Raw genomic sequence first — 13899 nt, forward strand, 5'->3', positions numbered from 1 at the left:
CCTGCTTCGCTGCTGTGTCTCTGGTTTTCGTGCCACGTTTGGTGGTAGGTTCCCACCCCAAATGAAGAAAGGCACCATTTGCACATTCTGTAAAGCCTGCGAGTCCCTTGCAGCACCTTCCATGGCACGCTTCAAATCGATGTTAGCTTCTGCGAGTAAACGGCACTGAATGGCATCGTTGTGAATGCCACAAACTAACCGGTCCTGCAGTGTATCATTGAGAGTGTCTTTGAAGTCATAATGCTCAGTCAACTGCTTCAACTTCACTATATAAGTTGTGATGGACTGTCCTGGGGCCCTTACTCTGGAATTAAATTTAAACTGTTGCATTATTACCGATGGCTTCGGCTGAAAATGCGTCTTCATGATGTCTACCAATTCGTTAAAAGATTTATAATTGGGCATGTTTGGGGCCATCAGAATGGGCCTGAGGTTATATATCTCGCTACCACAGACACTCAAAACAATTGCTTTCTGCTTCTCCTTCGTGGTTATTTCATACTCCACGAAATAAACACCAAGGCGCTATACATACTGGCTCCAGCGTTCCATAGTCGCGTCATAAGGGTTGATTCTGCTGAAGAGTGGAACTTATGCACTTACATTCACAAGGCGAGGTGCAGCACCAGAACTATTTTACCCTCGGCGACAAATGTAATTACTTGGAGTACCAAACAGGTTTCTACTTGTAACAGATAACTTTATTACAAAGCTCTTTTAGAAGCTACACGCTAGAACCATGTCCACGGCTAGAAAGCTCCGCCTTCTGGATTACCTGCGCTTAGGGCTCATTCGTCAGATCAATCACATGACCTCTGATAGGCAGTAGGAAAAGGCTGTACTTTCAGTCACTACAAGAGGTAATTCTAAATCTTAGGGCCTTGATAGCTGAAAACACGACCACCAATCGTGCAGCAATTAAAAATAGGGATGCTTAAGATGTTTGAATTAGAGGAGCTCAAGTATCTCGGCGGGTTGTATGGTGGGAGACTACAGAGATAGGGAGGGGCTAGGACCTGGAGGGACTTGAAAGAAAGTTGAGAATTCTAAAATCCAGGCATTGCTTAATAGTGTTATGATCTCCAGAGAGACTGATAACTTTTAAAAAGATGTTTGAATTCCAAGAAATGGATTTAAAGGAATTGCACAACAAGATTTGAAGTTTTAAGACTTTTACTGTAACAAACAAACTAAAAGCAACATTGCCTAAACAGTATATAGTGGGCAACTAGTACCCTAAACTACAGAAAAGCTACCTTAGCTTTTTAACACAACCTTATCCCCACCCTCACAGTTGTGTTTCACTGCCCACTCTCCACAGAGTTGCAGTTTTTACAGGAACCAACCTACCATCACTCTTTGGTTCCAACGGGTTTGATTTTTTTCTTTATTCATTCATGGGATTTGGGCTTTGCTGGCTGGGCCAGTATTTGTTGCCCATTCCTAGTTGCCCTTGGTTCTTCTCGTTTCTGAGTCACCGTCAAAAGTGCTTCTCTCAGTTTGTGGGGAAGTCCCTAACCAACTACCAGCAATTAGCAGTAAGGCATACCCTGGCAATTCTCTCTCCCCCCCCACCCCCCCCACCAACTCTCCCACCCTGCCACCGGGCCAAGCAATGATGAATTTTCCAATCCTTTCAATTTTCATGAGATGCATCACCTTAACAAGGGACTGTCTTCCATCCTGCATTCTGCCTGGTATCCACAAAAAGCTAGCACACTGCTCTTGGCTGACCACACTAGCTGCTGCCTTTTCTTCTCTGAGCCAACTCTCCCTCTGTTTCTGTCTGAAATCTTAGAGTCAGAAAGTCTTTCCACAGTCAGCCCCAGTTGCTCTTAACCTTTGTTTTCAAATGGGAGAATCTTGCATCTTACTCAACAAGTCTAAACCTGGGCCCCTTAGTCCCTGTGGTAACCAAACCACACAGGTTTGTTGTTTGGCAGATCACATGACCACCTTCACTACTCTATTTTACCTTAAGTTAAAGAGGCAGTCCCAAGGCATAACCACCTTATAAAACCTTGCATTCATTACACCAAGGATCCAGTGTAGGTCAATGAAAACAGGGGTGATAGGTGAATGGCATTTGGTGTAAGTTAGGGCACAGGCAGCAGAGTTTTGGGTGATATCAAGTTCATAGAGGATGAATGTGGGAGTGAGATAGAATCATCACACCTGGACATAACAAAGTTACAGTTAAGGGCTTCAGCAGCAGAAGAATTGATGTGGGGCAGAGTCAGGCAACATTACAGATGTGGAAATAGGTGGTCTCAGTGATTGCAGGATACTTGGTAGAAAGTTCTTCTTGGGGCCAAATATAACATGAAGGTTTCAAACAGTCCACTTCAGCCGCTGACAGTTATCAGGCAGAGTCAGTGGCAAGGAAATGGAGTTTGTGGTGGGGACCAAAGAGAAAAGCTTCAGTCTGGTCAATGTTTAATTGGAGGACATTTCTCCTTATCTAGCACTGGATGTCATATAAGCAGCCTTACAATTTAACGACAATGGGAGAGTTGAGAGAGGTAGCAAGGTGAAAGTGGGTTTTGTCATCATATGTGTGGAAATTGTCCTTGTGCTTTTAGATGATATTGCTGAGGGGCATCATGATAATGACAAATAGAAGGGCCAAGAGTAGATCCTTGAGGGACACCAGAGGTAATGGTGCACAGGTAGGAAGAGAAGCCATTGATGGTGATTCTTGGACAGGTAAGAATGGAACCTGGTGATTGCAGTTCCACCCAGCTGGCCAATGATGGTGAGACAAAGAGGATGGTACGATCAGTTGTGTTAAAATATGTAGACAAGTTGAGAAAGATGGGGAGGGATAGTTTGCCTTTATCACAGACACATAGGATGTGACTTGTGACTTTGATAAGAGTCGTTTCAATACTGTGGTAGGGTTAAAAACATGATTGGATAGATTCAAATATGAGAGGTGACAACATGCTTAAAAACTTTGGAGAAGAAAGGGAAGTTGGAGGTGGGATGGTAGTTTGCAAGGATGGAGGGATCAAAGGTTGGTTTTTTGAGGTGGGTGGTGATGACAGTGTACTTAGGGGCGAGAGGGACAGAACCTGAGGTGAGAGAACCGTTAACAATATCAGCTAACAAGGGAGCCAGGAAGAATTGTTGGATTAGTGAATAACTTAGTGATTGAGACAGCAGGTGATGAGTCTGTTGGACCAGATGAGCTGAGAGAAGTCATGAGGGGAGATAGAAGATGAGAATTCAGGGGGGGGGGGTGGAGAGGAGACTATTAAAGGAAGTTCAGCGCAGCAGGCTTGAGGAAGGGAGAGAGGGAAGGTTATGGCAGAGGCAGCCGTTCAGATGGTCTCAATCCTGGTGCCAAAGAACTCCATGACTGCCTAGGATGTGACAGCAGTAGGTGAGCTGCTGCAGGAGACTTATTGGCTGTGCTGGGCCTGGTTTTAGTGGATCCAAGGGCAGTGCCACGCGTGTGGACCATGCATGGAAGAGAGGCAATATAGATTCGAATGGAATGGTCAACTGTTGAACCCTGTGAGAATGAAAGGAAGGATTATGTCCTTTGTTCACAGTTAAAAAGATCATCGTAAAGACTATGATATAGGTGGTTTTGGGAAGTCAGGCTGCGGGATTCAAACAGGAAATGAGGGCAGAGGCAAGCCCACATCACATTGCAAACCTTGGAGGAATTAAATGTAACAAAAAGGTCAGAGGTTTGTAAGGACCCAATAACATACGAGGCATGTTTACTTTGAAACTACCAAGCAATTCCCCTGTTATTTCCTCCCCTGAATCACGTGATAATATGTTGTCCCGCTTCATTTCCCTCCACAATCAAACAAAATACGTTGACTATGGGTGACTTCCTCTGGGTCTGTCTCCAGCACAGCATTTTTTTTTAACAATTGCTATTCTTGCACCTGCTGTTCTATCAAGATTGGATCATTTCTGAAAATTACATATTGGGGCGTGAGTTAATTTTTTCTGAATCTTGCCTACACCAAAAAATAAAAAGAATCAAATCGCAAAATTTTGCAAATACTCATTGCGTTAGGAAAACAAGATACAATTAGAGACAATTGGTCAGAATCAATGTAGTCATCCTCAGTACTCAAAGATGCTCGACATAAAGCTGAGGAAATGATTGCGCTGCAGGCTTTGATTCTGCACAGTGCACGCCATTTATACAGCAGCAGTGAACCCTTCAGACAAAGTAGACTACAACTCCCAGCACGGGGCAGGCTCCGGGAGCTGTCAATCACGCGCTCACGTGCTGGGCGCCGGCCGGGGTTGCCCCTGGTCACGGCGCTGGGATGGCCAGCACGTCAATCAGGCGCCGTCGCCGTCGCAACGCGGGTCACGCGGAGGAAAAGGGGGCGGAGACTTTGGAGAGAAGAGCGAGCGACAGGAGAGGGGGCGAGGAATTGTTAGCGAGGAAAACAAGTGTCGGCAAAATGGCTGACAAATTCGCTCGGTTCAATGAAGATCGGGATTTCCAGGTAAAAGAGAGGGGGAAGGGGTGGGACGGGAATGGCTCCCCCGGCAGGAGGCCGGTTGTTGACCGGGCTGGCTGCCGGGGTTGGGAGGGCGATGAGCTCGGGGCGCTTGTCATTGACGGCTCCGGGCCGTCCTGTCCCTGTCCTGCGCCTTGCTCGCTGCTGCTGCCGCCGTCTCTCCCCCCCCCGCCCCCGCCCCCCCATCGCTCTCTCTCTCTCTCTCTCTCTTTCTGCAGTGCAGAGGCCTGCGGTCAGCCCGGGGGAGGGGGAAACGATAACCCACACCCCTGCCTGGGCTCTTACCCTTACTCCCCACCACCTTCAGCCACATTGTCAGCTCCAAGAGGGAGAGGGGCGGTTTTATTTTAAAAGCCTGGTTTGTGCCTATTGCTGCCCATCGCCGTCATTGTGCAATATTCAGAAGGGATGGGCAAACCTACAACCCTAGAGAGTTTGCTTCTGAGCTTATCTTTGTTTTGACTGGCAGCAATCTTTGACTGACAAAGGAGCATCATTTTATTAATGGGTTTAGGGTGATGGCAGCTGGTTGAAATATTGAGCTAAGTTTGGATTATAAGGCCATCTATTGCTGTTATATTTAAAATATTGAGAACAGAGTGGATTTTACTCAGTGTCGCATAACACTGCCACTTTTTAGGTTCTAACAATATCTATTGATTCTGTAATTCTGTAACATGCACAGATACTCTCTATAGATAGATCTCCTTGGTATGAATATGTCACTGAAGTCAACTTTCTCTGTTATATATAGGAGTGTGACGGAAGGCTAGAATAGTGGAGTGCAATTCATTCAAATTGATTTCTTGTAGTTCTGTGTAAAGTTACATTTTATTTTCAATTGTAGAAGTATTCTGAGAGTTTTTTCCCCTGTGGTAGCTTACTATAAGATTTTCCAACTTAATGGGCAGGGGAGCAGAAAGATGTTGGAGCTATGGACATTTCCGTAAGTGCTCTCTGTGCTGATCTGGCATTAGATGATACAGGATTTGATAGGTGGAGGGAAGAGAGAATGAAATAATATACATTGAACAGTATCATTTTTCTTTCAAAAGAGTAGTAGTGCCTAACATTTGCTTGCCTGGGTAAAATTTTAATTTGGGACTTTATGACTGGGAGTCGACTGTCAGGTTAATTGGATAGTATTTCTAAATAGAATTAGATCCATGTGGCTCAGAATACTGTTCTAATATGATCTCTTTCCATTTAAATGCCTCAGAATTGTGTCTTGGGGAGTAAAAAGTTTTAAATATTTTGACTTTCTTTGCACAAACAAATATATTTTTGGAAATTGAATTCACTAAGTTGCAGTTGTCACCATTGATAAACATGAGGAATATGAAGATAATAAAATGAAAGCACCCTGCAGGATGACATTGGCATGCTCATTTTTGCAAGTATTCTCAATGGACCTCTGTGGATGGTACAAATAAAACCCAGTATGATTAGACAGATCCATTGACTCTGAGTTGCTGTTGGGCCTAATTCAGAGTACCGTCGTAGAACTTCGTATTGCCTCTGGCTGTAACAGCCAAAATAAGGACTTTTTTGTTAAAAGAACATGCTCGTTTTTTTGGAAAAATCTCTTTTCTGAAGAAATGGGAGTTATTGTAAAAATTACTTGAGTCTGGGGAAATAGTGATGTACCCTGAGTCCTTAAACAATTCTGTATAGTAATGTGTTTGTCTTCAGTTGTATGATACAAAGTTACCCTCAATGATGCTGTTTGCATTGGATTTTTCTTTTCTCTCCTGCTTTTGGGTTTTTAACACACTTTTAAGATCCTTTTGGGACAATGGCAGGGATAAAAATTGATTTTAATTCCAACAAATCCAGTAGTTTTACAGTGTTAGTTTGGAGCCCAAATGCTCACTCGGTAGTTCTGTTTCTTTTCCTCTTAGGGGTTTGCACTATAACAGGACACTCTCTCAAGTGGATAACCGATAACAGTTGAAATTTTCCCGGCCATTATATGTTTCCTTCACCATTACCTAGCTGAGTGGGATACTCTTCAGCTGGTTTCACTCCATAAGACCATAAGACATAGGAGCAGAAATTAGGCCATTCGGCCCATCGAGTCTGCTCCGCCATTCAATTACGGCTGATAAGTTTCTCAACCCCATTCTCCCACCTTCTTCCTGTAACCTTTGATCCCCATACCAATCAAGAACCTATCTATCTCAGTCTTAAATACATTCAATGACCTGGCCTCCACAGCCTTCTGTGGCAATGAATTCCATAGATTCAACACTCTCTAGCTAGAGAAGTTTCTCCTCAGCTCTGTCCTAAAAGGACTTCCCCTTTTATTCTGAGGCTGTGCCCTCGGGTCCTAGTCTCTCCTACTAATGGAAACATCTTCCCCACGTCCACTCTGTCCAGGCCCTTCAGTATTCTGTAAGCTTCAATCTGACCCCACCGCATCCTTCTAAACTCCATCGAGTATAGACCTAGAGTCCTCAAACGTTCCTCATATGTTAAGCCTTTCATTCCTGGTATCGTTCTCGTGAATCTCCTCTTGACCCTCTCCAGGGCCAGCACATCCTTTCTGAGATACGGGGCCCAAAATTGCTTATAATATTCTAAATGCAGTCTGACCAGAGCCTTATAAAGCCTCAGCAGCACATCCCTGCTTTTATATTCTAGTCCTCTCAAAATAAATGCCAACATTTCATTTGTCTTCCTAACTACTGACTCAACCTGCAAGTTAAGCTTAAGAGAATCCTGGACTAGGACTCCCAAGTCCCTTTGCACTCCAGATTTCTGAATTCTCTCCCCATTTAGAAAATAGTCTATGCCTCTATTCCTCCTACCAAAGTGCATGACCTCACACTTCCTCACATTATATTCCATCTGCCACTTCTTTGCCCATTCTCCTAACCTGTCTAAATCCTTCTGCAGCCTCCCTGCCTCCTCAGTACTACCTGTCCTTCCACCTATCTTTGTATCATCTGCAAACTTAGCCAGAATGCCCTCAATTCCTTCATCCAGATCATTAATGTATAAAGTGAAAAGTTGTGGTCCCTTGCGGAATTTCACTAGTCACCGGCCGCCATCCTGAGAAAGACCCCCTTATCCCCACTCTCTGTCTCCTGCCAGACAGCCAATTTTCTATCCATGCTAGTACCTTGCCTCTAACACCATGGGCTCTTATCTTATTGAGCAGCCTCCTGTGCGGCACCTTGTCAAAGGTCTTCTGGAAGTCCAAATAGATAACATCCATTGGCTCTTCTTTATCTAACCTGCTCATTATCTCCTCAAAGAATTCTAACAAATTTGTCAGGTATGACCTCCCCTTGATGAAACCATGCTGACTTTGCCCTATTTTACCATGCACTTCCAAGTATTCTGAAATCTCATCCTTAATAATGGACTCTAAAATCTTACCGACTGAGGTCAGGCTAATTGGCCTGTAATTTCCCGTCTTTTGCCTCACTCCCTTCTTAAACTTCTTACCGTTGAGCTGTAGCCAGAGAATCTGCTGTGGCTTCTGTCCACTCCCACTCCTTACCTAAGGAGTCCCACAAGGATCTGTCCTTGGCCCACTCCTAGTTCTCATTTTGTGCGATTCAACAGTGGCTACACTTCGAAAATATTTCACTGATTGTAAAGCACCTTGGGGTGTCATTTGAAGTCACGAAAGGCAGTATATAAATGCAAGTCTTTCTTTCTTTCTATGATGCCCATTGGTGATATAATTCAAAGGCATAATGTCAAGTTCTGCTTGTACACTCCACAGCTGCTCTCTTGTCAGACTGCTTGTCTGAAGTACAGTTTTGGATGAGCTGAAATTTCCCCACTTAAACGTTGCAAAGACTGAAGCCATTGTCTTCTGGCCAACTGCAAACTCTTCCCCAGTCAATTCCATTCCCTTTCGTGCCCACTGTCACAGGATGAATCAGACTGTTTGCAATCTCATTGTCTTGTTTGATCCTGGACTGAGCTTCTGACCCCATATCATCCCCATGACCAAGACTTTCTACTTGGATTTCTGTAATGTTGTTTGCCTGTGCCCCCTGCTGAACCCCTCATCCACACTTGATACCACCTGACTCGATTGCTCCAATGTTGTACTGGCCCACTACATAAACTTGAGCTCAGTCAAAACAGTGCTGCCCAAATCCTAACTTGCACTGAGTTCTTTTAACCCATCAGCCTTGTGCTCCTTGGTCTTTTTATGCCCCTGCTTACACCTCAGTTTTAAAACACTCTTCCTCATGTTCAGATCCCTCCATGGTCTTCCCCTCCCTGTCTCTGTAATCTATAGACCTACAGTTATTTGACAGCTCTGTATTCTCCAACTCTGGTCGCATATGCAACCCACATTTTCTACCATTGGCAGTTTGCTTTTAGTCATCTAGGCCCTAAGCCCTGAAGTTCCCTCCCTAAAACACTCCATTTCTCTGTCTCTTAAAATATCTCCCCCTTTGGCTCTGTGGAAATTTTTGTCTTATTATGCACTTGTAGTACACATTGTTGAACCATCAAGTGTTTTATATAGCCTTTCTTTTGTTATTCATTGTCATTGCACTTTGTGCACAAAAGTCAGTGCATCCAAAACTTTGTGCAGTATTGGAGACAAGCAACAAAGTCCTTCTTACCCATCACACTTGTCCTTCTGAACTACATTGCTCCCAGTACCTCAAATTTAAACATCTCATTCTCATGTTTAATTGACTTCATGGCTTTGTGCCTCCCTATCTCTATAAATTTAGCTCCATTCCTCTGACCCTGGCACAGTGCATGCCCCCTTTCACCTAACCTTTTGCAATTGTGCCTTCAGTTGTCTGGACCCCATAATTTAAAATTTCCTCCCTGAACCCCTTTGCTCTTCTACCTGTCTTTCCTCTCTAAGACTGTCCTTGAAACCCACATCTCTGAACAATGCTTTTAATATCTCTTAACTTTACCAAGTGTTTACTTTTGTTTGATTATGCTTTTGCTAAATTCCTTGGAATGTTTTTTCAGGTTAATAACACTATAAATACAAGTTACATTTAAGAAAAAGTCATCTTATTAAAGTTTTAACACTTCAGAAACTGAAGTGGGAATTCTTCAGATTCTACCAATGCTGTTATGACCCAGCAACATTCTCTAGTTTTGTGGATTCTGTAATTCTGGCAACCGGTCTTACAAATTTACCACCCCCCCACTGCCGATGTTATTGAAAAAATAGGTTTGTAGTGTGAACACAGTGAATAACCAATGGCTTCCAGCCGAAGTTGTTTGGTTCTCAGGCTTTTACTCATGGGCAAGAATCAAGTCTAATTTTTATGCAAGACTACGAGTTATGTACCTAAAACGTTAACTCTGTTTCTGTCTCCAGTGATGCTTCCTGACCTCCTGAGCATTTTTCTGTTTTTATCTCAGATTTCCAGCCTCTGCAGTATTTTGCTTATGCACAAGTTAGGTTTAGGTTACACGGGCCTTCTGGTCCAGTTGATCTCTCTCTATTCCCCAGAATATGAAACCAACTCCCTTTTCATTAACAGGTTTTTTAACATCCACGTTTTGCAAGCAGGTTAGCTTAATGTCTTCTTTGAAGGATGCTATCTCTATCAAAGCAACATTCCTTTAACTGCTGTACCAATTGTCTTGGTATTGTGCATGAGGAGTTAAGATGATAGTGAAGGGAGAAGCAGGAACAAGATTGCAAATGTCATGGTGATTGCTTATGGGCAATTGGAGGGCAGGGTTTGTCTGGGAAAAGTGGATTTTGCCAATCACGTATCAAGTAACATGTTTTTATCTCAACATTCAGAACAGTTAAAATAATATTTCCTAGAAAACATTGCACTAAACAATTTTGCATTAAGCTTTGGACAGGATTGTTCTTGACTATTTTAGAACCTGAGCATACTGGAAACCCCTTTATAGGTTTACACCATTCTCTTAATCTAGTTCCTGAACTTGCAATGTGCAGAACTTCTGCTTTAAAGAAGCAGTGCAATTTGTAAAGAGTTTTGGTTGTGTTGGGTTATGAATTTGAGTGTATACAATTCTGTTTGAACAGAATTACAGATTATGTCCTGTGATGTTGCATATTTTCACAGTTCACTAGTAGTAACATAAGTTACAGTTCATTACCATTTTACATGACTACATCCTAGAAGGCAGTGCTTAAGTAGGGACTCTTGACCTTAATGTGCAGCTCTCCTTATTTGCCTAAGATCTTTTCATTTTAATTGTAGGTCTGCTGGAGTTAAGAGTGCACAATGAATTCAGTTTTGTTGTACGTGTAGTTTTTGTTATTGCACGTGGGAATGGGGGACCATACAACTGTATGTGTTAAGGTGCATGGTTGTGGGCCACAATATGGGAAGTGGAGCCAGCTCCCTGCATCCACATGATAGTTAAAGCAGGGACAGAATTTGATGGTAGGTCATGGAAGAAATGTGGATCTATGCCTTGCAATTAGGGGCAGGGGCTCTTTTTCATTTTCTCCATTGAAATACAATTCAGCATCTACAATGTTTAATGAAATTAACATGCCTTCTAATCATCTTAATGAAGATTCATTTGACGATGAGTACCTGGGCATATAATATGCACTGCATAAACACCAAATGATGGGGAGTGAGTTCAGTTCAGTCTTCAGTGCGTATTCACCAACCAGACTTCATTGTTCACAAAATCATTTGGGTTGCTTGATGGAAATTCTATCTAGTAAATTGCTCCCAAGTATCAGTTGGCCTCCTCCATTATTACATAGCTACCTGTGTATGGTGGGTATCTGATGTACTTGATGGATTGTGTTTTATACTCAGTCTGACATAGCAAGTGTATCATATATCCTTTTGGATTATATCATTAAGCACACCAATAGTGTGTCGCCTGCCTTGAAACTTGAAATGATTGCAATTGGGTTTTATACAGTCTGACTGGGACTCCAATTCTAACTGGAGTTTTCTTGTACTAGTTAGAATTGATATAACCATCTGCACCCTCTAAGCATTTGATTGAATTCCTACTATATTTTTGGTATCTGGAATGTCCAAAGATCCTTGTGAGCATTTTTCTGGCTGAGTTTGTCACCATGATGGAATTGTACCACAGTGATGTGAAATTACCTACTCTAGGGAGGCTTGTATTGCTTTTGTCTAGACCCATCTCTAGACTTACAGCTTTTCACCCAGTTTAATTCTGGATTTCCAGAATCACTTTTACTCAGCGGAAAAATTCTTGGCTCTGATTCAGGAGTACTAGGTACAAGCTCACTCCAAGATTTCAGCACTTAGGCAATGAAATATCAACCTAGACTAAGTGCTGCATTGTCGCCTTTTGGTTAGATTTTAAGCAGCTGCAAAATCTCTATTACAGCTGGATGCAGAAGAAGACACTATAGGGCTTTCTGTAGAAGAGCACTTAGTTGTCCTGATGTTTAGGCCAACATTGCTCCTTCAACCAACACCATCAAAGCAGGTTAAATCGTTGCCTGTCTGTCGTACCATTTCTGTGCAGTTGCCTGGGAAATTTGTTGCTGCAGTTGCTTACAAAACAACAGTGAATTATACTTTATATAAAAAAGGTAATTCATTGCTTGTGATGTGTTTTGGGATATCTTGTGGATATGAAAGATGCTGTATTAATGTAATTTTTTTTCCCTTTTGCACCCTGCAATCTTGCTGTCAAGTCTGTTAGGGGAGTGACTCCAGATTTACAGTGGCCTTTAAATTTGTTGTGGTTTGCAGCAAAATAATAAGTGCAGTGGAAGACCCTGGAGTCTTTCACAGTAGTTGTGTTAGATGCTCTGCTTATACTCTGTATTGAATTAATACATCAAATCTGCATGACCAACTCAACAGATGTAAGTATAACATTTTTGAATGGTTAAACATCTTTCTCTCCCTAGTTCTCTTTCTTCCTTCCTTCCTTAAATATGGAATTTTAATTCTGCAGGTCTTGGCAGCTCTCCTGTGCCTCACCAAGTGGTCTTATGAGTCTTAACAGTTAGTGTTAGCAGATTATTTGATTAAGAAATGTAACTTGATGCAACAATACCTGAACATTTCAGCAGATGCTGGGTTGAACCCTGGTTTTATTTTTCCTCATTTTAACTCTTTCCCTCCATCCCCAATGTGAAGACACTTGGTGCACAGGTGTGAACGGTTAATTGAGCATAGGCAGGTATTGAACCAGGCTCTTCAGTGTGTTTTGCTTGATCCATTGGGCCTTAAGCTAAATTTGAGTTTTGCATTTAAAAAAGTGCACTTGGTTGCAGTTGTTTTGAGAGCCATTCTGATTTTTTAATTTGCCACTGAAATAAGACTATTTGCCAGTAGTGCTTTAATTAAATGGTGGGAAAATGGACCTGCTCAGTTAATGATTTCAGTCCACAGCTGCTTTATTTTCTGAGGCGAAAGTTGATTTTCAGATTAGACAAAATATATTGGAAGTTTACCATCTGTTCACTTGTGTGGGAGAAGGGGCTTTCATCTCAACTTCCAATTGTGCAAAATCTGACTATGGCGTGTGTCCATTGTTGCACTTAAGTGGAGTATGTATGACAGTTGGGCTTTTTTAATAAGCAACTAACTTTCCTCATGTAAATCTAATGTATTGTCAGAATTTTGAATGTTTTCTGACTCTCATTAAGAGTATTTTGGAATTGTTTGTGTTAAGCTTATCACGAACCTGACCTTATTGAGGGAAGTCCCCAGGGAAATAAATTTTGGGTGATTGTTAAAAATAAAACAGTATGACTTGGTAGAACAAAATCATGTTTTTCCATTATTTTTGTTTTTCAATATGTCAAATGTTGGGAATTTTGAGAAATGCTATCAGATTGATTGCAACCTGATAGCAATTTGCAATGTGTGTTTTCCAGTTTAGAGACCAGTCTCAAAAAATATTATTCACAGTCTCATTTTGAAAGCAAATTTTAACATTTCCTGTTAAGCATTTCAAGAGCCAGGGGATGTGAAAACGAATGAGAAGAAAACTTAGCAATTATTTTTAACCTTAGCATTGGGATTACAGTACTTTTTATTTTGCCAATATTGTACAGAAAAGCTAATTTCATCCAAAAGAAACTCCAGTCTTGGTGAAAATGATTGCTGAATGTGTTCCAGTAACTTGTATGTTTTAATTTTAAGAATGTTTTCTTAGTGTAATTGGAACCACCCACCAATGAAAAATTTAGCTCCTGATCTGAATAATTTAAGTTCCAAATTAAGTTGTCTCAACATTACCATTGATTTTGTTACAGCAGTGGTCTTCAAACTTTCCTGTGTGGAGGCACCTCTACAAATATCATTATCCTCCCATAGTCCTGATGTTTTCAGATATCCAAAGATAAATCACTATTATTGTGGAAGTAATTTTTTATTACTGCCCGGTAACAAAAATAATGTGCTATTAAGACGACAAGTACAGAAAAAAATTTCCATAAATTTGATGGCAA

At 41.8% G+C, this 13899-nt stretch overlaps 1 protein-coding gene across 4 annotated transcripts in view; it reads left to right on the forward strand.

The window, feature by feature from the left end:
* The first annotated feature begins 4348 nt into the window (after positions 1–4348).
* Positions 4349–13899, forward strand: part of gpatch8 (G patch domain containing 8) — a 196523-nt gene continuing 186972 nt past the window's right edge. The window contains exon 1 of one of the 4 annotated variants that reach the window (XM_041173768.1): positions 4349–4484. In XM_041173768.1, the coding sequence (XP_041029702.1) occupies positions 4440–4484 (45 nt within the window). In that variant the 5' untranslated portion in view covers positions 4349–4439. The remainder of the gene's footprint in view (positions 4485–13899) is intronic. The other 3 variants (XM_041173772.1, XM_041173770.1, XM_041173769.1) reach the window with 3 other exon arrangements.

The sequence above is a fragment of the Carcharodon carcharias genome, chromosome 23, assembly GCF_017639515.1.
Source record: "Carcharodon carcharias isolate sCarCar2 chromosome 23, sCarCar2.pri, whole genome shotgun sequence".
NCBI classification, from domain to species: Eukaryota; Metazoa; Chordata; class Chondrichthyes; order Lamniformes; family Lamnidae; genus Carcharodon; species Carcharodon carcharias.